Source organism: Callithrix jacchus, chromosome 12, assembly GCF_049354715.1.
Source record: "Callithrix jacchus isolate 240 chromosome 12, calJac240_pri, whole genome shotgun sequence".
Lineage (NCBI taxonomy): Eukaryota > Metazoa > Chordata > Mammalia > Primates > Cebidae > Callithrix > Callithrix jacchus.
In genome coordinates, this window is record NC_133513.1 from 115202778 (window position 1) to 115228129 (window position 25352).

Below are 25352 nucleotides of genomic sequence, written 5' to 3' on the forward strand. Positions count from 1 at the left end.
ACCAATGGGAGAAGCCAGGAGTAAGTGACACGAGCACATGAGGTTTCTTAATTTTGCACCAAACTGTGAGTGTGAGTTTGTGTGCATGTGCAAAGTCTTCTTCTACCCTACACACACACACACACACCCCACACACGCACTTATGCACAGCACACTCTATAATATATACAAAGCTACGTGGACCCTGTTAAGAGCCACAGCCACACACACATGGATCATAAAAACAACGCCAATGATTTCCAGTGAGCTCAGCTCCAAACATACCTGCTTCTGGGTCCTGGTTGAAACGGCAGTACTTGGAGTTTTCAAGTGAAGGCAGGCATTGCTCAATGGGCACCCAAACATATGTCTCAGGGCACAGCAAATCAGAAGGTCTGTACTGACCCTGTAGAAAAGTGAAGGAAAAAGGCACGGGTATTATTGACACAGCAATGCCAGAGATAAAGAGACCAGGGCTCCAGGAAAGGTTTGAATAAAAAACTTAAAAGTCAATCAGAAACTATCTTACTGCAAATACTAAGCAACCCTGTAGCTGACAGCTTTCCCATCTCCTAAAAGCATGTTTGACTCAAGGCTCTCTGAAAGTTAACCACCACCACTTAGGATGCCTGTGTTGATTTGCAAAATAGGAGTTTTTAACCTCTTCCAGAAGAAATATTTAACATGATTCTTGCTGAGCTGACTGTTGAAGAATAACTAGTTTCAAAACCAAGTTGTCTTTTACATACTAATTAACAAAGTGAATTTTTTTCATATGAATTAGAGCACTGCATAAAGTGAACTTATTTTTCAACATAGAATTTCACTATCCTTAAGGACAAATTTTCTAATTTATGATTAGCAGACTCAGTTGATAATATTCATTCTGTTCTAATGTATTAGAAAGTACTGTCTTATCAACATACTTCTAGTATAAGCAATCTAAACTGATAAATGTATCATAAAGAGAAGTTAAAGAAATAGAAATTTCAGGGAAACATCTGATAATCCACTAAACTACCTTTTTTTTTTTTCAGACAGAGTCTCGCTCTGTCACCCAGGCTGGAGTGCAGTGGCGCTATCTCAGCTCATTACAACCTCTGCCTCCTGGGTTCAAGTGAGTCTCCTGTCTCAGCCTCCAGAGTAGCTGGGATTACAAGCATATGCCACCAGGCCAGGTTAATTTTTGTATTTTTGGTAGAGAGGGGGTTTCACCATGTTGGCCAGGCTTAACTCCTGACCTCAAGTGATCCACCCACCTCAGCCTCCCAAAGTGCTGGGATTATAGGCATGAGCCACTGCACCCAGCTGATTTATATTTCGATAATCCAATTATATACCTCAAATTTAACACAAAGACTATACAACAGATGCTGAAGGAAAAAAAATTATTCACTTAATAGGGATAATGAAGATGGTACAAATTATGTGAAAGCATTTTGTGAAAATTTTCACAACTATCAAGGTTTTATATTCTTTGGGCTTAATTAAAATTCAAAGTGTCTCTCTTCTAAATTTAAAAATTCATTATAAAAGTTAAAATCTAGTATAGTGTTTTTCCATTTTTTTTTTTTACTACAACCCATAGTGTAAAATATATTCTATATCACAGCCTAGTAAACTTATATGCAAACAAAAAACCAGAAACAAACCTTTTATTACACAATGCTTACCCATGTTATGTTCTACTTTACTTCATTTTAAAAAGAAATGCTGCCCTTGAACCACCAAAACTGCTTTTACAAGCAGCAAATGGGTCACACCACAGAGTTTGAAAAACACCAGTGCAAAACTCATTACAAGGAATACTGCTTAAGAGCTCGGCAGTGATGCTTTCCATCAGAAAGGCTCTATACCACGTCCTGGGTGAATCACTATATGAAGCATAGATATAAAATGAACATCATGCCCTAGCAGCCTGTGAAGCATTCAGAAGTCTGGAAGCCAACAAGGGAGGCTATACATGAACAAAATGTGAGGAAACATTCTTTCCTGGGAGATGGTTCAGGGAGGATACGGGGTTTTACTGAGGACTTAAAAGACAGACTGAATGAAGTCTAAGGTAGGATGAAAAGGAATGAGAACAATCTAGATCAAGGGACCAGCATAAAGACGCAGAGTTGGGCCAAGTAGAAAACTCCAAGCAACAAGAAATGGCAGGGCACCATAGCAATGGAATTAGACTCTGGGGGACATTCTGGGGAGCAGTCACGTTTGGAATTTTCTTCTAGATTAAATGGGAAGGCTTGCTGGATAAGGGGGAGAGTTTTGTCCTAATCCAACAGGAGCAGGTAACAGGATGAGGACCAGAAGTCAGGTCTCTGACTCAACTTTCCTGGAGTGCTCGCTGCCCTGTTGCTGCTCACTGCCCTACAGCAGGAGAAGGCCATCTACAAGGGGCAGCTCCATGTGGTCTACACTCATCTAACCTTGAAATTCAAACAGAATTAGGGTTGATTTGATGATTTACTCAGGAAGTGTAATAAAGCCAGATATTTCACTGCTGTCTAACTTATAAAAACAATGGCATTATCTCCGTTGACTCAGAAACTGTTTTACTGGGGAAAGGACGTGATGCTGTCCATGCTATTAACAAATCTGAAAACTAGACAGCACCCTAAAACTGTGGTTCTAAATCTACTTTTTTCCTTCTTGGTTATAGACCACTTTGAAAATCTGATGGGAAAAAAAAAGCTAAATATAAAAGCGAAACATAAAACTTCTCAGGGAAAAAAAAAAAACCTAAATTTTCTTGACCTTGGAGCATAAAAAGTTTTCTTTTGTAAACAAAATGCAGCAACCATAGAAGAAGAAAACTGATGAACTGTAGTTCCTCAAAGTTATCTTCAATAAAAACCATTAGGAAAATAAACAGGAAAGCCAAAACCTGGGAGAAAATATTGACAAAACATATATTAAAGAGCAGACTTGTGTCTGGAATATATAAAGAATTTTAACAACTCAATAGTAAGAACGCAACTCAGTTTTTTAAGAAAGGCAAACCACTTAAGCACTTCACCAAAGATATATGAATGCCTAGTAAGCATGTGAAGAGATGTTCAACATCATCAGTAACCAGAAATGCAAATTAAAACCATAGCAAATTATCACTGCATGTCCACTAAAACGGCTACATTTTAAAAAGATGAAGAAACAAGTTTTGGTAAGGATTTAAACTAACTAGAACTTACATACTGTTGGTTTGAAATGGTGAAGCACTTGATAAAATATAAATATCCTTGTACGTGTATCATTTGTGAATATCCCTAGGATAAATTCCTTCAACTGGGGATGTTGAGTAAAAGGGTTTTAACTTTTATAGTGTCAAATGACTTTCCACACAAGTTGTACCATTCTACATTCTCATCAGCAACGTTATGTTCCCAAGTTGATTTTCCTCACATCTGTACCTGGAGAGTATACTATCGAAACTTTCAATCTTGCTGCTCTAAAAAAATCACATTTCATGTGGTTTTAATTTGCATTATATATCTTCTGTATATTTAGAGGAATTTGCATTTTATTTTTCATAAAGTTGGTCCTTTTTATTGTTAGATTGCTGGCCTTTTCTTATTAAACAATTCTTTATATATTAAGAACTCTTTATATATTAAGCTCTTGGTTTGTATGCCACAAATATTTTCCAAGTTTATATATCTTCTGACTTTGTATGCCATACTCTTATGCCATATGAAAATCTGATGTGTGGTCAAATCAATCATTTTTTAAAATGGCCTCTGGGTTTGACACAATAATTAAAAAGGCCACTCTCACTTGAAGATTATGAAAACATATTTTCATATTTTTTCTGGTACTTTCATGGTTTCATAATATTACATTTACATTTATGCTCCATCTGGAATTTATTGTGGTGTAAGGTATACAAAAATAATCCAACTTAATTTCTTTCAAATGTTTACTCAATGGCCTCAGTATCATTTTTAAAACAATGTTCATTTCCTCTGCTAACTTGGTAACTTACTAAATTCCCATATGTAGGGAAATCTCTTTCTGGATTTTCTACTTATTCTGTTATACTAACCTGTCTGTCTTATCGGGTAACAGTGCCACATAGTTTTAACTATTAAGCTTTATGTTACATTTGATATCTTGGAGATTTAATTCCCCCTCATCACTCTTCATTTGTAAAATTTTCTGGCTAATTTTACTTAATTGTCCTAGGATTCTGAATTTGGTACAAAAATATTACCAACATGAATAAGAAAACACTAATAAAAATGAAATGGCATATCTTGATTACTGTGATGGCAAAACATAAAAGAAGAGAATACCCAGGCTGGACAATACGGTGAGATCCCATATTTCTACAAAAAAATTTTTTTAAATTAGATGGGCATGGTGGCACACACCTATAGTCCCAGTTATTTGAGAGGCTGAGGTGTGACTATCACTTGAGCCCAGGAGGGTCAAGGCAACAGTCAGTAGTGAATGTGTCATTGCACTCCAGATCAGGTGACAAAGACCCTGTCTCCAAAAAAAAGAGACGAGAATACCAAGAATGTCTGGGAAAAAAAACAAAACAAAACATACATATCATCTCAAAAGGCAAGTAAGACCTAAAACATAGTAATGGCCCCATTTTCTAATATAAGGTGGAACTGAATGCTCACTGCTAAAATGCACAGGTCAAATATTAAGGGTGGAGATAGGGGTGATTGGACATCAACTTCTGAGTCCTTAAGGTTAAAACAGAGCCTGTTTTCCTTATTAACATAAACCTTGCACATGCGCAGATTCATCAAGAGCCACCTGAATCCAGTGCCCAGATTTAACAATGATGCTGACCATCAAGAACATTTAACCCCGCCTCTACCAAAAATACCAAAAATTAGCCAGGCATAGGGATGGGTACCTGTAATCCCAGCTACTCGGGAGGCTGAGACATTGAACCCGGGAGGCAGAGGTTGCAGTAAGCCAAGATCATGCCATTGCACTCCAGCCTGGTTAACAAGAGTGAAACTTCATTTTGGGAGGGGTGGGGAACATTTAGTCAGCTGGGCAAGGTAGCTCATGCCTGTAATCCCAGCACCATGGGAGGCTGAGGCAGGCGGATCACTTGAGGCTAGGCGTTAGAGACCAGCCTGGCCAACATGGCGAAACTCCATCTCTACTAAAATATAAAAATTAGCCAGACTAATTTAATGAATGAACATTAAATAAATCCTCCCTATGTGACAGGAACTAAATACTAGAACAAAAAGATGAACATATCCATGCATATCCAGATAATTCACAACCTATTGGAAGTGACAAAGCTGGATAAAGATGAAGTATGCATAAAATATATTAAATATGATCATATACAACTGTCCCAAATTTCTAAATTTTCACAGTGCTCGAAGAAGGTAATACCCGCTCATACAATGACATTTCATTTTTTAACTCTTTAAATACTCAGTTTATCTCACTCAAAGACCATAATACATTTTAACTTCCGCTCATCTGAAATCAAGTTTTGAGACTAGGTTTTTTCTTCTAAGTACAGGCTTATTTCAGCATTTCAGATATTCTCACAAGCCATCAAAGAACTGAGATTTATGAAACAACCCACTTTGAAAGGTTATGCTTTCTAAACTAAGCTGGTCAAGAGTTAAATGACCCAAGTGCTTAAAGCTCAATTTAAAGTCGCCATCACACAAATGAAAGCACAGGGGTTGAAAACTACCCTGCCTTTTCAGCTAGTGTAAGAAAAGGAGAAATGTTTGTATGAAGAAAGTAATTACTTAAGGATTTGGACATAGTTTCCCATGGTCAGAAGAAAAAATATTTAATCAACCTCTAAGTACATTCATTCAGATTGGAACAATGAGGTAAAAACAGATTAATTCTTTCCTATGGTGCTGACTTTTTGTAAATAAGAAGAAATCTGAGTTACCACAGACTTTTTAAGTACTCAAAATTCTGAAAATGTAATTGGTCTGACAGGGCTTATCTCATAATTTTTTTTTGAGAATTCTTTCAATCCACAATTTTAGAAGATGACTGCTAGGCACCCTTTGCAAGTCCTCAGAAATTCAGCCACCCAGCAAGAACAAAAGGAAATCTTATCAAGTAAGGATACCTATTTCAAGAGGGAAGGCTACCATACAGGATAGTGTAGTTCAAGATAAGAGGTTTGAAAAAGTTAAAAGCTAACGTTTAAAACTACTAAACATAGAGAAGAGATGCTTACTTTTTATTATTAATTAAACATTTTTTGGTGAGGGATCATCACTCAATTCAAAGCCCTCAAAGGGAAAAGAAGTTCAGCAAATCCTATGATTTCTGACTTCACCAAACTATTTTAACTTCTGCAACTATTTACAAACTATTTTAGAACTGGAAAACAAAACATAAAAACAAAATAAAACAAACTAGCTATATGCTTCTATATTTTGAGTTACCATAGGAGAGTTAATATTTTACACAAAGTAGAGCTGTAATAGTCAATGGTTTTTTTCTTTAATGAAAACCACTTAGACTATTTGTAAGACTCAAATTGTACTATACGTCCCCCCACCAAAAACATTAAAATATGGCCTCACAACATTTCAATTAATTTTACTAGGTTGTCATAGAATGAAAATCTAGGAAATGCCAAAGTTAAATCTAAAACACTGGAAGGAAAAGAAAAACACCCTAGCTAAATACGCATCCCGCTCTACTTCTATTAAAAAAGACTGTGTCTTCTGGAAGAGGGGATTATACACTTTTGGGTTTTGGTTAATGGAATGAACAAAGACATTCTTCTCACTTGCATGCTTTAGACTATAATTTGAAGAGCATTATCATATTGATCCAATTTCTTACCCTATAAAAGAATCACAAAATAAATTATATGAAAAATACCTTAGTTTAGCAAATTATAGAATTTGGCCTGAAAACTACAATCATTTTGATAGCCAGAGGTTAAAAATTCTCTCACTATTGTATCTTACTAGATAACAATGAGCACAGGTATAAAAGGATGTATGTGGAAAAACTGAATTTCACAATTAGTAATAATTTCCACAGAGATACTTTAAAATAGATGAACATATTTTACTTCTAATTAAAACACAGCAAACAACACTAAGAGACTTTCCGTCGGTTAAGCTGTAACTAGTTAGAAATCTGAATTTTCAAAGTCAAACGTTATAAACTGGTACAGAGGAGGCACAAAAAATGTTTCCAGCACGCCCTAGTGATCCATTTTTTGCAATGTTTTCATTGATGTAATTCATATACCATTAAATTCACCCTTTTAAATTGTACAATTCAGCATTTTTCATTTTCTTAAGGTTGGGCAAGCATCACCAACATCAGATTTCAAAACATTTTCATCATTCCCAAGGAAATCCGGTACCCATTAGCAGTCACTCTACATCCCCTTGCCCCCAGCCTCTGGCAACCACTACTGTACTGGCAATCCATTTAGAAAATGGAATATTTCATCACAAGTCATACTTCCTATCTGAGTGGGAGTTTAAAAAACAAACAAACAAAGACATGGCACAGCCTATAAGGCCCTGGGTGGCGCAGCCCACGTTACCCTTTGGACCGGTCATCTACCGCTTTATCTTCCTCCATCAGGCCACCTTAGCCACACCGGCTTCCTTGAGGTCCCTCGAACATGCTAGCCTGCTCCCACCTCAGATTCTCACTGACTGTTCTCTCTTCTGGTCACAGCCACTTTAAGTTTTTGCTCAATGTCACATTCTCAACAAAGCCCACCTATCCTCCCTACCATTTTACTTCCATGGGGCTTATCACTGTCTAACCGTCTTGTTAATTCCCTGATTTGTATCTATAGAAAACTCCTTGTTAGAATGTAAAGTCAGGGATTTTAGTCTAACTTGATCACTAATGTGTTCCAAAATCTCCCCAGTTAATAACTACTGGGTGAATGAACAATGGATCTAGTATACTCTGCCTATACCATTTCTACTTCCTTTCTCTACACACTGTGGATATTACTTTAACACCTTCTGCCTTGCTTATTAACATGGCATGCATGAAGTAGTATTTGCTGAATCTGTATTTATGATGCAGCTCCAGCATGCTTTTATTGCATAAGAATAGTACTCAACCTTTGGGAATCAGTGAATTATCACCAAATGCTAGAATTACAAGGACACAATCAAGACAGGGGCTTTAAGAGTTACTGAAATTAAAAAGGGGGTTTCATGCTCAAGAAGGTTAGAAATCACTGGCTCATGTCAATTTAAAGGTTTTTTCAGAGAAAGTATATGCCGATGAAATGAAATTTCTTTATTTCAAAAGAGATGCACAGCTTTTCATATTAATTTTCACTTTAAAAAGGAAGAAAAGGCAACTTCTGAAAGAGTCTCTTTATCTGTTAGGAGAGTTGAGCAATGCCACTTTGTTGAGTAATGACAATGACAATAATAATGACTTCTCTCTGTATTTAAGAACACAGTCCTCAAAATAATTCTCCACATTGTCTGCATTAAATCTCATAATAACTTTAAAAGGTAATGAAGATAGGCAGAGTGCAGTGGCTCACACCCGTAATCCCAACACTTCGGGAGGCAGAGATGGGCAGATTACTTGAGGTCAGCAGTTCGAGACCAGCCTGGCCAATATGGTGAATGTCTCTACTAAAAGTACAAAAATTAGCTGGGCGTGGTGATACACGCCTGTGGTCCCAGCTGCTCGGGTGGCTAAGGCAGAAGGAGCACCTGAACCCAGGAGTTGGAGGTTGCAGTGAGCTGAGATCGTGCCACTGCACTCTAGCCTGAGTGATAGAGTGAGACAGTGTCTCAAAAAAAAAAAAGACAATGAAGACAGACATTATTTCTATTGTATAGATAAAACAATAAGATGTTAAATAGTAATGATGAACTCAGAGAAAAAACTCTATTCCTAGTCTCATTTCACACCTAAATCTAAAAAACATCATAATTTAAATGTATTTTCAAAATAACTTCCAAAAACCTTAAAAATCACAACTCAGCTCAATATGCACAGGGACTTCTCTTGACATAAAGGAGGAAAAGATGAAAAGAACCCTGTGAGGTGCTCATTCTCTGCGAGGGGAAGAGCAGGCAGTTGGCCCCAATGACATTCACAGCCATGGTCAATAATGGGTGATGGGCACAGGCTGCTATAGAAGCACGAAGGAGCTGGAGCAGCCAGCAATACTGAGGACAGCAGCAAGGACTGTCAACGAACTGGTGGAACAGAGATGAAAGAATCGGCTTTCTCTGAAGCAGCAGCTGGAGGTTCCTCAGAACAGGTCTCTCCTGCAATGTGTCTTAAAGGCCAAGTAGCACCTTATTTAGAAAAAACAAAAACAGAAACAGGCACTCACCAAAAGCAAATACAGATCCAAGACCTATACAGCTGTCTCCCTCCTGAGCTCCCAAATACCTGTCCATCAAAATTTCAGCAAACAGGATGAAATGAGAAACAACTGTTTGATCTTTGCAGCTAGTATGTGGTCCTATGTCTATAGTTTCAGGAAGCTTCAAACACAAATTTATCTTTAAATTTATATCCAAAATGTTAATGTTAGATTAGTTATAGAGTAACGCCATCTTCTCTCTAAACAAATGCCAATTTCCCTAAATTCAAATTTATTGTCAGTAAGTATCTTGATATTATCTGGATATAAAACCCATGGTTTTTAAATTACATTATGGTTTCTTTTATCTTATTACATCTTCCTGTCTTCCTAGATTTCCAGAGAATTACTTACAATTGAATGTACAATTGATCAGAAATAAAAGAAAAACCTATTATTTACATGATAATGGAAAATTCCCTATAATAATACTGAAGAAAGCACTGAAATTACTAACAACCCCTTTTTAAACAAATCCTGTGTAAAAGGTCCACTCTTTAATTGTAATAGTAAATCCAGAAATACTTGATTTTAATTTTAAAGGGCTTTAACATCTTTTAAAAAATCTTTTCTCCCCCTTTGGCCTTTATAAGAAGACAGATGTGAAGCCCTATGTATTCAGGACTACATATGTTTAAATGTGACATATGAGAATTCCCTTTGCATATTACATTATCTGTATAAGTTTAAACAACATGCAAATGAGAAATTATTTCTTTAATTAGAGTTAAAGGATTTGAGACTTTATTTTTCTCAGACAAAAAAAATCAGAAAGAAATACTTCCATACGATATTCGACCAAGTTAACATTCTCGGCTTTTAATTGGAAACATCTGGGGATGGGCTTGGCGGATTGCAATAAAAGTGAACTTACCAATTCACACCCTGCCATTTTGAGGGCATTTTGTTTTTACAGTTTTCAAATCAAAACCAAACCAACTTTCCTTTGAACTCTGGTCCTGAACCAAAGATCTTTATGAGATTTCACTCTCAAGAATACTTTATAAATATTTTGAAGAACAAGAAGGATTTTGTATTTGAAAAGAGGCTAAACCAGCAGTTTGTTTTGAAAATTGAAGTTAAATTAAAATGTAATTAACCAAAAAGCCAATATTAGTTAAATACACACACACACTCTGAACATTAGTAGCACTGAACAACAAAAAAAGATTAACTAGTAGATGTTTAAGTCTTTTATCATGTAAAGTTGACACTGGTATCCCAATTTTCTACCATAAATCTATTGACTGTACTAAAACCAACTTCTTAAAGACATGCTCTAACAGTACATAAACGAAAGTAGACCAAAATAATTCATTAGAGTGGGCTGTACCCCCAGAGAAAATGAGTAAGAATAAAGGCTTATTAAACCCAGTCTTTCCCCTGAAAGACAACACCAATGGAATCCCATCCGCAAAGTACTACAGCAGACCCCTTGCTCCCTGATTTCATTACATAAACAGAGATTGACTTTATCAGTCCCCAAGAGAGTGCTTTAGAAGAAACTCTAGCTGCTCTGTTTTCAAAAACTGTGTTTGGATTGTGCCATGCTCAGTTGGCGAGGTGAGCCAAGACCAGTTAAGACAAAGGACCTAAACATCTGAATCCATTTGTGTTCCCCAAATTCTGAAAGCCAACAGATGTATTCCATGTGCTGCGAGGCTAAGCTCTGAAAATTTAAAAATACATATTTTTTCCACTGACAAACAGAAAGTGATGGTATTCTATATTTCTTTAATTAAAATCCAAGGGTCCTCAAAGGCTCCAGGACTTACTTTAAAGCTCCTTTAAGACCGAGCTGTTTATTTTACTATTAGCAAATAATAGAGAATCAAGATTCTAATTCAGTTTTAATCACAATCTTTGCTTTTATTTTGGAAACCCTGAGTCAATCTTTTTTCTTCTAAAAAAGACAAAGAAAGCTTGTGAAGAAAAGATTCAAGGAGTCAACTTACAGCCCAAATTTAATTTCAAACTGAAGGGTCATAAGTTGAAAAGGATTTTTAAAATAAGACATAGAATGAAAGATGAAAACAAAGAAGATAATATAAAGAGAGAAGGAAAAGCTCTAAGCCTCCTGAGTTTCTGTTAAAGATTAAATACGCACATGGATATCCAGGTATGTGTCTATACATAAATTTGGCATTCACCATGTTTGTAAGAAGAACCAATTTAGTTGTTTATTTGCTTTTTTTAGGTTCTTGCTTGGAAAACAGCACTTAGAATTACTGGTTCTGCCACTACCCTAGTTGAGGCCACCCTCACCTAGACAAGAGTGAGGGGCTGACTCTACATTCTCTCCCTTGAATCATTCCATCCTCCTACTGCCACTAGAGAGAAATGATCATGTAAGTTCCCTACTTAAAACCTCTTACTGTCTCTCCAATATCTATAAGGAAAATAGGAAGATCCCTTTCTAAAGTTAAAAAAATCATAGGCCTTTTGTAATTTTAGTTACAGTTGATGAGAAATTAATATGAGATAAATCACAAAAAATTCATGAATGCTCTTAATGAGTCTGGGTATTACGAATCCCAACAGAATCTGCATGTTTGTAAAATGATAACAGTACTATACTCACAAGTGTATATCCTTAGTCAATATCCACATTGTACACATGGATTCATAGCCCTTTTGCCAAAGCGCTCTGGTTGAGACATACCTGTACCATGTATCTGAGCCAGTGGCACATTTGCTTCCCTAACTCGCTCATCCCAGGGCCCTCACAGGCTATCTTCTGCCTGGCAAGGCTACCCATTTGGTCTCAATGTCTATTCTACTTTTTTTTTTTCAAGACAGTCTAGCACTGTTGCCCAGGATGGAGTGCAGAGGTACTATCTTGGCTCGCTGCAACCTCCGCCTCCCAGGTTCAAGGGATTCTCATGCCTCAGCCTCCTGAGTAGCTGGGATTACAGGCGCCCACCACTATACCTGGCTAATTTTTGTATTTTTAGAAGAGACAGGGTTCACAATATTGGTCAGGTTGGTCTCAAACTCATAACCCAAGGTGATCCCCCAGCCAGCCTCCCAAAGTCCTGGGATTACTTACAGGTGTGAGCCACTGCACCTAGCCCCTATTCCATTTTTGAAAACCAACCTAAATACTGACTACTTACTTTACCAAGCTTTCCTTGGACTCTGCTTCACCTCACTACCCACTGCTCCCATCCCCAGGCTGAGTCATGCCCGGTGCTGCCACTCCTGCAGATAATGACTCATTATTAAATGCCTACCATCCTCCACATTCCATGCTGAGGACTTAAGCATGGTCCTTAGCAAGGTCCTGGGCATGCCACGGTGAACAGCAACACTGCCAGGTTCAATTCTCAGGGATTTCTAGTCCAAAGGGGGAGACAGACTTCAAGGAAATAACCATACAGAGATGTTATTACAAAGTATAGCAAATGCTATGAAGAAAAAACACACCAATACAATGGGGAAATCTAATTTAGAATGGAAGGGTCAGGGTTGATGCCTTTAAGGAGATACCTAGATTTCCACAGAGGCCTATTCTAGAACTTAATACAATCTATTGGAGTTGTCTGTTTATATTCTGTGTTTCTCTTATTTTTACATCACCCCTCCCCTTCCACTCCCTGACCTAATATTCAAACTTGGAGTTTCCTAAGAGCTATGATACATCAATTTTTTTGTGTTCCCTACGCATATGCAAAATTCCTTGTATGGGCCAAATTCTCAATAAATACTTATTGAGTTAAAATAATTTGTCAAGTTGTATTTCTTAAAAAGAGAGAACCAAAGAATCTTAAACTTCCGACCTCAGACTTCCATAGTTTCATTAAGTATGTTTGAAAAGGAGGAGAGAGGGATATAGAAAAGTTAAGTGACTTGATCAAGGCTAATTACTGGCAAAACCAAGATCAGAACCACAGTCTTAATATTTTTTCTGTTAAAAATCCCAACCTAAAATCAGAAATAAGTATGAACACCTAAATTGTGTCAGCAATGTCCTATGCTTCTGTTCAGAAAGATCTGCCTAATTAGAATCATTTGGGATCTGCCCCCTTAGAAACAAATTGGTTTTGCTTTTCAACATTCTTTTTAAAATGTATATGCCTTGAATCAAACAATGCTAAAAAACAGTTTCCAACAAATACACGGCTTTAATAAAGTCAGTAAGCTGTCGCTAACTAATTGTATCTCTATCTGGAGCTACGATTTTTTCTAGAATATGAAAACAGCAAACATTATTCAATGCCTGTAAGCCTTAATCATAAAGGTCTGTTTAATTACACCCCTGAGGGAAATCCGAAGTTAGCTATAACCTCATATTTATCCCAGGGGTGTAATCTTTGGTAATCATTCCTTTTTTTCTGGCTGATGGAAAATTCATCACAAATGACTTAAATGCTTCAAGTTTAAGGATAACCTTTCCTCCCTCCACTGTGCAGCAGTAGGGGTTCTGGTAGAATTTACATCCTGTCCCCTTGGATGCCATCATATTCTGTGTGTTTCTGCAAGGGAAGGCTTCTTAGAACGTTAACTTCACAGCTTTTGTGTAATGTCTACACTTTAGCAGCAAGTTCAAGATTATTTTCTCCTCTTCTAAAATGATCAGTCATGTAACCATGATAAACATAGCCACTTTTAACTTAAGCAGAGTTATTTACAGGGGAGAACGTCAAGTTAATTTCACAGAATTTTAAATTTACTGTGGAGAATGTATTATGTTACAAACACCAGAGAATTTTGGATGATAACTTGGGAACCGTTACTTCTTCATTCAATGACTACACTGTTAAAGTTTCTCTACAATGGCACATATCTTGGAATTTATACCACAAATGTATTTCCCTAAAATTTTAAGGAGCCAATCATCACCAAATAACAACAATTTAGAGATACTGAAATAGCATAATCACCAGTTTACCACATCAGAACTCTCTGGAAATAATATAAATAAAATTGAAGCTGGTATCTATAACTTCGAGATGCAGGAAAGTATAATTTTGACAAGTTACTATTATGGAGAGCTTGAAATGACGTATTAGTCACAGAGAAGATTATAGTTTTGAGCTTAAACGTTTGGAGCACTGAGTATGTTTGGAAGCTGCTGCACACAGGCTGGTGATCCATCAGCTGTTGAGCTATCAGCTTCTGGTGATGAGCATCTGAGTAATACAATGCGGAATGCAGCGCACATTCTAACAACTTTTTTTTGTGCTATGAGCTCATAAGTCTGAAGATATTTAATGTGTTTAAATCTACTACAGTTAACCTTTTCATGCTCTAACTGTCCACATTTGGGCCAGTGGGAGCTAAATTGTCTCCTGAGCACTTCCAATACCACCATAGCGGGCCTCCATAGCCGCTAACTTCTTATCTTCACAGTTTTAACTATCTGCAGATTTCACTGTGTGTTTGTGAGCAACGGATCTGAAAAGCTATCACTAAATAAATACGTAAAGCCTGTGCCAGTTATTTTAACTTTAGTCTTCGGAAAGAGTATGATCTACAAGTATCTGAGTTTTCTCTTTCTGCAGTAACAGCATGAAGCACTTATACTACGACTGCAAAGAATCATACGAGACAATTAAAAATAAGCCTTCCAAAGCACTTTTAAGCAAAATTAGCCATAATTGTATGGCATATGAAAAACATCAAAAATCTAGAATAAGTCAAATGTACTGGGAGCAGGAAATTTGAATAAAATAATAAACAAATGTTTAATATTTTTCTATAACCTGAAGTTACTAATTTTTAGTAAAGATTAACATATAATTAAGATAACTTTGGTATTAATTAAAACAATAAGCTAACATTAATTGAGTAGTGACTATAAGCTGAGCATTATCCTAACTGCTTTACATGAGCTACCCCATTAATCTCCACAATTATCCCATAAGGAGTGGTGATTATTATCCCTATTCTACAGATAAAGACATTGAGTCTTATAATGCTGGATACCTACATACAATCAAGCACAAAATCATGATTTGAATTCAGCTCTTCCGTGTCTGAGAACGAGATCTTAACTCTGCTAAAACTGTATTAATAATTTAACATGTTTAAATTGTATAAAGAAACATATTTACAGTTCTGTCAGTAGCTTTTCATTAAAAGAATGCATATACTTATATTTTAAATATTTATAAACAATTGGAATTATAGAATGTTTTTAAAATCCTTAACATTTACAAGAAACTGTGAAAAACAAAAAGAAGCTACTACTGGGTAAAAGACTGGGCAACAAGATAGCCAGTCCCACAGTCTAGCCCCACAGATGACTGTATGACTACATTATTCAATTGGAAGTCAAAGGAAAGAAGCAGCTTTCCAGTGGAGAGTCTGACAGATGTCACTTACATCACCAATACTTGGACAAAATGATAGGAAGCGACTCCTAATGTGATGTCCTGACCCAGCATCACCTGGGTAGTATTCCTGCAAAAGTGAGTAACCTTAATAAAATTATAAAAAAACAACCAGACAAGTTCATATTACAGGAAACTAAACTCTTCAAAAATGTCAATGTTGATGCTGTGAAACCATAAAAAGCAAAGTCAACTGACACTTTAAAAAACCATAACAGGTTGGCCACAGTGGCTCTTGTCTATAATCCTAGCACTTTGGGAGGCCAGGGTGGGTGGATCCTTTGAGCTCAGGAGTTCGAGACCAACCTGGCCAACATGGTGAAACCCTGTCTCCACAAAAAGATACAAAAATTAGATACTTAACAAATTAATTTAGATGTTAACTTTGTGTATAGGCTGAACTAGGAGGAGAGAAAGCAAAGGGGAGGGGAGTGGCATACTGTAAAGTGAGGGTCAGCAAGCTATGCCCCATGGGCCAAATTTGGTCTGCTGCTTGTTTATGTACAGCCCACAAACTAAAAATGGCTTTTACATTTTTTAATGTTTGAAAACTTATCCAAGGAACACTTTGTGGTGTGAAAATTACATGACATTAAAATTTCAATGTCCATAAATAAAGATTTACTAGGACACAGCTATGTCCATTTCCTCACACATTGCCTGTGGCTGCAAAGCCTGAAGTATTTACTACCTGGCCCCCTACAGAAAAAGTTTGCTGACTCCTACTGTATGTAATTGAGAGAGAGAGAGAAATGTCAATTGGGGGCTCATGGGTCTGTTTACCTTGTGATATTTGTGAGGATCTACACATTTGTAAACTTTTCTACATATATAGTATATTTCAATAAGGATTTATTTACAACTCCTCTATTATTGTGAATTTGTAGATGTATGGATGCTTTTCAAATTAAAATAGCCATCCATTTTTAAAGCCACTGTCAGAATCAGGGTTTGATCTATGACAAAGAATCCAGACTTTGGATGGCCAGATATGGAAACTACACGTATCAAGCTGGGCAAGATTCAGAGACGGTTCCAGGAAACAATGAAAAGCAGTCCAGGCAGGTAGACAGCAACAGCAGGTTATAGCTCAAGCAACAGGAACAGCAACAGAGGATGGGGTACAACAGCAAGATCCCAGGATCGAGGAGGACTGGAAGAATGAGGGAAATTAATACAGCTCCTGATTGAACACTTCAATCAGTGGCAGCTGTGGAGTCATCCAGGCACATATTCTCAACTCGACTCACATGCAAAGACTGAAGGCTTGCAAACTCTTTGGCAATATTCATTTGTTGGACCTATTAATCACAACTTGCTTGATATCTTCAACTATAAATATTATAAAATAATTTATAGCAAAAGCTACCTTATTTAAGTGAACAGGACTAACAATAATGAATTAAAAATGTCCATTACAGTATGAGTGTGGGAAAATTCACACAAATATATAACACAGGAAAGGATGGAGTACTTAGCAAACTTTTCATATAACTGTGAATAATCTTTGATGCTACACCAAAATCACACTAGCAGTTTCCACAAGTAATTTCTAAAAGGTGTGAAATCTGAAGTCATACCTATGAACTCTTTCTACTCAGAAGAATACTAAAATCTTTTGATGTATCTTGCAGTTTGATTTTTCACCCATTTATGATCTGTAACATAATACATCAGTTATTTGGAAAATACTGATTCACTGAGTTAGGCAGATCTTCCAAATGTTGACATGTTTCAATTATCAATCATGTTTTCCAGAATCACCGCTCATCTCATCGGAGAATTCTTTAAGTACTGGAAACGATTAGGTCCACAGTGATGGACACAAGTTTTCCAAAACTGCCATTTTTACTTGACAGTGTAAATTTTATCACTGGCAACAAACTCTGTCAGTTGTTTCCCTTGAAGTGACAAGTTTGCTACATTCATTTTGAGAAAATGTCTCTCAAATAGCCAGGTCTAAATAACCAAGTCTGTCAGTTGTTTTTTCAAGTAAAAAAAAAAAAAGCATCCAATGACAAGAGCAGCTAGTTTACAGTTTAGTATGCAACTCAACTACACGAGGACTTTTCCTGAGACAGCTTTTGTAGTTTAGGACACAGCACAAGCACTTTACATATACTACCCATTTCATCACACTGAATATGGGGGGGAAACTACACGGACTCGTAATTAAATAATTGTTGTTTCATCAAGAATATTCTTAAGTAACACTGGCATTATTTTTACTGCGAGTACACAGCAGCTACTGGTAGGTTTCCATGCCTTAATTTGTGCTAAGGCACTAGCAGTTTTCCATCACAATTGCTTTTGTATAATTAATGCAAATGTCAAAACTATTAAAAATATAGTTTTGATGTTCTAGACACCAAAAAGGTACTTGGGGACTTACAGATAAAGAAAAAAAGTTATGTGATGAGGTGGAAGAGAATGGACACAACATTCAAGGGACAAACAGAAGAAGGGCTGGTGAAGATGAAAAAGTGCAGTCAGAGAATCGTGTGGGAAACCAGGAGTGTGTGCAGTTAGGAAGGCCACGAAAAAACAACGTACCCAGAGGTTAGTGGTCAACAGTGAAATGACAAGAAAGATTAACACTGGAACATCTGCACTGCAGCTACATGAGGAAGGCTTACTTAAGGCTGAACCAGTGGTGTCCAGTTAACTAGTAAGGACCACAAAAGAGCTCTGGACATTCTGAAAAGAGTAACTCTGTTACGAATGTATGGCCAGTATTTTGAATAAAACTAGTTTTATTCCAGAACAATTTTTACACTTTCTTTAAACATCTATTCCTTTGCTTAATAAGCATGTGTAAATTATTTGGTTCTTTGACATGTGATACAAAAATCCTATTCAAAGTTCTTCAGCCTGCTAAATATGTATTTCTAAGAGTAAAGTTCTTCTGCAATATTAAATATGATTAGTAGGACTGAAACATCAATACCTTCTTCCTACCTAAATCAAAATCTCTCCATTTAGTATACAACTCTAACTTAAAACAAATTTTAAAAAATTAAGTCTACCATTTGATGTTATTTAGGACATTATGGGTCAAATAAAACTAGAACACAAACAGTGTATAAGGTATTGTATTGATGTTAAACTTACTGAAACTGATAACCTTAATGTGATTTATAAGAGAATTTCTCCATTCTTGGCAAATACAAATTATTCTGGAGTAAAGGACCATGGTATACTCAACTTAGTTTCTATTGGTTCGAAAAATAGTATGTATGCGTATGTGTAAGTATATAAACATATATTCACATATCTCTATATGAAAAGAAGGAAGGGAGGAAGGAGGGAGAAAAAAGGACAATAGACAGAGCAAACGGGGTAAATTACTACCAATATGGTAAATCTGAGAAAAGGGCATACTGTACCGGTATTCTTTGTACTATTTTTATCCTTGCAACTTCTCTAGAAGTTTGAAAATATTTACAAATAAACAGTTCAATAAAAAGGAAAGCTATGTGAATATCTGACTATTAATCATAACACAATGGGAAACTAAGTTGTCTGGTTTTATCCTCTTACTTGGAATACTAACTGAAGGCCTTGGGCTATGTCTGGGAATGTGAGGTTTCCAAAGCAGACCTGGATTAACCAAACAATGCCTTCCCCCATGCTCAGAAAACAAGTAAAACTGCTTACCAGATCCTCATGCAAGACTCACAATCCTACTAAACTGACCCTAAAAAAAGCATTCAACAAAGCTCCTGGGAATAAGTTTACTCCATTTTATTTAAATTAAGACAATAAAACTACTTAACTATGTCTCTACATTTTTCTTTTAGAATACTATGTCCAAAAAAATATGAAAAATGATTATCCCTCTCATAGTGTTTTCCTTGTGAGCCAGGGGCAATGTAACTATATGGTGCTATACTGGGAAAAAAGACCTTGAATACAGAGAAGGCAGAAATTTCCCTTCTATGAACCTTATTCCAAATCCAAATCCTTTTTTTTTTTTTGTCTTTTGAGACAGGGTCTCCCTGTGTCGCCCAGGCTGGTCTCGAATTCCTAAACTCAGACAATCTGCCTGCCTTGGATTCCCAAAGTGCTGAGATTACAGGTGTGAGCCACTGCACCCAGCCCAAATTCTTAACTAAATTATGTATGTAGCACAGTATATTAACTCTGTAACATCAAAGGCACACAAAGACCACACACAGGGATGTCTTCTGTCATCTTTCCTGTTCACCCAAAACGGATGGGACAAAAATTTACAATTTAAAAAAATCAATAAATGGCAACAAAGGAAGAGGTGGAGATGGGGGGATGGGAAGAAGGAGGAGGTCCTTATTCTCGCAAGACCCCCTTTAAGTCTTTCCAATTCCTGGCCTGTCGAAATGGTCAGACAGCACTTAAAAACTCTCTTCCTCCCTCAAAATTCACAAGTGCAGTCAGTTAGTTTAAGTAAGTTCTAAATTTCTGATTTTATATTTTGCTCATTACGGTCCCTAAAAAAAATTAATGAAAATGTTACTGAGTAATTCGCGAAAAAAGAACGCAGAGATTTTTCTGATTTTTTTTATGACAATGGCCTTTCCCTTCTCTTCCCTCCTTCATTACAATTTCATTTATAAATTAAGTTCAAAACTTTGTATAGCTAAACACACAAGCAGCACCAAGTCCCTAGAAAAACTATGGCTCAAATTAAGTTAAGCTTGGGTAGCTCCACGTTATGAAAGTAACTATTAGCTATCAACTCACTCTCATGATCTTACTATCACCATCTTGATCTCGGTTTTCATTCTTTTAGGCCAAAAGAACGGAGATGGTCCTCTCTGTTTCTTAGACATACACCTTTCTTAGTCGTATACCTTTCCACGACTTCCCTGAGAATTTAAAATTCTCAGGGAAGAAAACCTACACCTCATTAATCTGTTTCAGCATTTTAAATTTCAGATAATAGAATATTCTTTCTCTACCATCTGCTCATGTCAGCTTTAAGTCAATGTTTTTATGTAGCCACTTAACTCACTAAATACGAAATCAAGCCCAACACAAACATGGTCCATCGAACATACTTCTGAATTCTCCATCACAACCCTAAGGACACCACCTTAGAAACAGAGCATGAAATGTTTTACTGTCTGGGAAGGATTAAAATCTATTCATGATATGGGATCTCAGCAATTCCCATTTCTACAGAGTATTTCACCAGCTCTTTTCCCTCCTCATTCTCCATCTCAACCTTGGGTAAGAGGTTCATTTATTCGTGGTCAAGTACTGACCACAAAACTGAGCACCCAGGGAAAGGGACACAGAGCCACGGTAGCACAGCCGTTACCCTCCCTAATGCATGGAGAAAACGATGTTCCTGTTCCTGTGGCTCTTTGGGTGAAGAAACAAAGAAATTCACTCAGGTGCTTCCAGTAAGTGGCTCGTGCTGATGGCAGAGAGAAAACATAACATAGAGGGCCCATAAGGAAATGAAGACAGAAATATTAGCCATGTACGGTCAGGCCTCCAGACAATCTCAGGCTCTCTAGGAAGAGGAGGAAACCCAGGCTAGATGAAGGTCTCATGGATAAGAGATCATAATTCAAGAACTGGCAAGCAGGTGAAACAAGAGGTTATTTATGTCCTCTCAGCAGCAGGAGGCCCCAACCTATATTTCATCTGCTATTCGCTGTCTCTGCTTTTGCTCCCCTTCCCACTTCCCTGCTCTCTCATCTAGACACCTTTTGATTCACAGACCCCTTTGAAAACCAGATGGAAGTAACCCATGGTCTAACTCTTTGAGATAAACGTGCCTGTGTACAAAAGTCTGCCTACAGTTTTAAACTTCTCAGACCCATGCTTATGAAGTCCTAGGATCTTCAGCAGAGTCTATGGGAATAGCAGTGTCCCTCAGAAAAGGGATGTGGGCATGGCAGACATCTGAATGAAATAAACTTCCCTGTATAGGGCAAACACAACAGAAAAAAAATGGGAGGATCATTGCAAATCGCTACAGGGCTCACAGATCAATCGTAAATCATACATATACTATATACACACATGCACACCTCTCAGCTGGCTAAATAATGGCTGAAGGAGTGTCAGAAAAAGCCCGGTAAAAGTGAGGTAAGATTGAATACTAGACTCATATTTTACCTTAAAAGAGAGGAGAAACGAACTGGTGAAAAGAATAAAAGGAAGATCCCTGTATTGGGCAATGGTGTGTCTAAAAGAAGACAGAAAGGGATCAGGAAGAGAAGGGAATCCTCAAAGATCAAGCAAAGGAATCTAGATTTAAGAGAGCTATATGAAACACCACAGATTTTCTAGCAAAATGATTCGCACACAACGTATATCATCCTTGAGCAGTACGATGGCTGAGGCTGGACACAGGATGGCAGGATAGAGGAAGCTGGTGATGATGACTTCTCGGCACTGTCATTTCCAACTTACTGCTGCATATCCAGGATACACATGACTGTGTTACTCAAGGTCACTTCCCATTAGCTAGTGCCACAAACTTGGACAACATGGCATCTGAAAGTGTGAAGATGAAAAATTCTACAGTTGTCCTATTTTATAGAATGAAGATAAAGCTGTAAGAACAAATAGAACACATATAGATATAAGAAGGAAAGACCTAAGATGTCATGGAACATCCTGGTGGGGTGAGGAAGGGTAGGAAAACTGCCTTTCATTCTAACATCAACAGCGAAGGAGGGTATCAGGCAACAATTTCTGAACATGTATATATGCATGTGCACTGGGGTAAATCAGCCTGGTTCTAACCATGGGAAATTGAAGCACATGAGCACAGGACATGCCAAATATCTCTTCCCCATTAAAACTGAAGATTATACTACTATAACCTCCCATCCTCAAATGTATGTGCCAACAGGGTGCTCTTCGTACTAAAAAAGATAAACTGTATTTAGCTGCTAGAGTGAAAGTAATTCAACTCCCTTGGTTATTATGATGCTGCCAAATCTTTTTATTTCTACAATGGCCAGGAAAACAATGACGTATAAATGCCGAAAATAAGAACCTACCATACACAGCAGAACTGGAAAAAGCACGCAACACATCCTGGGAATTTTTACCTTCTTTGTTCTTGGTACTACTACTTCCGAAGGACCTCAATATTTGCTAGGCATATTTCATTGTACAGAAACATTAATTACCTTTAAGTTGACATAAAGGGCACACAGAAGCACCCTCAAAGAAAATTTAAGGTAGTGCTGGGGTCATCAGTGAGTTTATGGCTGCACAGGGTCATGAATTAGACATGAGAAACTTCTCTCTGGTGTGTCATACAGGACAGTTTATTTCAAGCCTGTTATTGTGAACTTAAAATTAATCTTTCTGTAAGTTTTTTTTTTTGAAAGCAAGAGTCAAATTACCCACAGTAGCTCTGCAACCGTAAAGCCCTACAGACTTCAATGAGTCACTAACCCCTTAAACAGGGTTTCTCAGCTTCAGCACTACTGATATTCTGGGCTGGATAATTCCACTTCAGGCTGTCCAGGAAGAGGAGGAAACCCAGGCCAGATGTTTAGCAGGATCCTGACCTCTACCCATCAGATGCCCAGAGCACACATACCCATCCCCCATCATCCCAGTCACAACAACCAAAATGTCTCCAGATATTGGGAAAAGAGGGGTACAAAACTGATCCTATACAGAACTACTATTTTAGGGCAAATAGAAATAAGGACTCGGAGTAGGTAACTATTCATTTCACTTCATTGCCCTACTATGGCTAATATGTTAGAGAACGGAACAAATTAATGATACTTTGTTAAAATAGTGTTTAGACTATAAGTTTAATTATATAATTATATAAAATGTATTATCATACTTCCTAGAAAATTTATTTTATACTATATTCTATTAGTTGTTTCAAGGGTTTTATATATAATGGATTTTATTTAATTAGAGACTTTGAATGTGTCTTTGCTAAAATTCCTGTTGAAACGTAATCCCCACTGTAGCAGTATGAGGCCTTTTGGAAAGTGATTAAGTCATGAGGGCTCTACCCTCATCAATGGACTAGTGCCTTAGGAAAGGGCTGGAGGGAACCAGCTTAGGCCCCTTTTACTCTTCCACTAGGTAAGGGCACTGTGTTTGTCCCCTTTTTGTCCTTCTGTCCCATGAGGACACTGTTTGTCCCCTGTTTTCCTGTCCCTTCCACCACAAGAGGACACAGCATTAAGGTGCTATCTTGAAAGCAGAGAGAGTAGCCCTCACCAGACACAGAAACCACTGGCACCTTGATCTTAAACTTACCAGTCTTCAGACTGTGAGAAATAAAATTCTTTTGTTTATAAGTTACCCAGTCTCAGGTATTTTGTTACAACAGCACAAATGGACTGATACAAATATTTGTAAATCAAACTATTTGTCTATAGCCGTATGACCTTGAATGTGCCTGATTTCATCTAAAAAGAAGCCTTTAATTCAAATGTAAACCAAACATAAGCCATTTATAATATTATGATGGACTGTCTTTTCATAAATACAAAAGTTCTAAATTAATTATTGGCAATACCTGAGAAAAATCTGAAGAAAAGTGAAAATGCAATGGTATTTCCACTGTTCATTTATCTGACAATTCAAACACAACTGTTTTGTCACTACTTTAAAAAGAAACACTCTTTTTAATAAACTTACCTTTCATTAAAAGTGACAAACCTTTAAAAAGATCTATCCTGCGGAAGTGCCAAACAATGCCACTTTATTTGATGCAGATAATGCATTTTCCCCCAACCAGCAACCAAATGATTCATTATCCTCATATCTATATACATGCATCCAAAGACTTATTGAACACTTACCATAAATCAGAGATTGCTGCTAGAAAAAATGAGCTCAAATTCCAAGCTTAGAGTCTAATGAGACAGACAGATGTGAAAAGAAGTAGCTATAATACAATGCCATAAATGTTGCTATCAGCATCTAAGCTGCAATGAAACAGTATCTTTGTATCAAGGAGAGTCAGGCAACCTAAGATAAATCTTTTAAGATGAAAAGGAGTAACGGAAAGATGAGAAGAGCCAAGATATCAGTTAAGGGGTAAGAATGTGTTACACAAAAGCAGAAGAGAAGAGGTCACAATCAAAGCCTACAGGGAGGTTCTATCACCAAGGATGGTTCCAACCCTAGGGCACTAACACAAAGTAAAGCAGTGGCTCAAGCCTGTAATCCCAGCACTTTGGGAGGCCGAGGCGGGTGGATCCCGAGGTCAAGAGATCGAGACCATCCTGGTCAACATGGTGAAACCCCTTCTCTACTAAAAACACAAAAAATTAGCTGGGCACAGTGGCACGTGCCTGTAATCCCAGCTACTCAGGAGGCTGAGGCAGGAGAATTGCCTAAACCCAGGAGTTGGAGGTTGAGGTGAGCCTAGATCGTGCCATTGCACTCCAGCCTGGGTAACAAGAGCTAAACTCCGTCTCAAAAAAAAAAAAAAAAAAAAAGATTATCTCACATAAAACCCTAGATCTTTACATTTCACAACTAAAATTTGAATTTCCCTTTAAAAATAATTTGATTCTTGATGAAAATTAACATTAAGGATAGTTAAGGCCAGGCACTGTGGCTCATGCCTATAATCCTAGCATTTGAGCTCAGGAGTTCGAGACAAGCCTGGGCAACAAAGTGAGACCCCGTCTCTACAAAACACACAAAAATTAGCCGGGCATGGTGGTATGTGCTGGTGGTCCCAGCTACTCAGGAGGCTG

At 37.3% G+C, this 25352-nt stretch overlaps 1 protein-coding gene across 21 annotated transcripts in view; it reads right to left on the reverse strand.

The window, feature by feature from the left end:
• ATE1 (arginyltransferase 1) overlaps nucleotides 1-25352 on the reverse strand; it is a 158106-nt gene that overhangs the window by 43154 nt on the left and 89600 nt on the right. For all 21 annotated transcript variants that reach the window (XR_013525155.1, XR_013525157.1, XR_013525156.1 and 18 more), the window contains one exon: nucleotides 265-385. Coding sequence is in view for 17 of the 21 variants with exons in the window: in XM_078346685.1 (XP_078202811.1) it covers nucleotides 265-385 (121 nt within the window). In the remaining 4 variants the exon portion in view is untranslated. The remainder of the gene's footprint in view (nucleotides 1-264; nucleotides 386-25352) is intronic.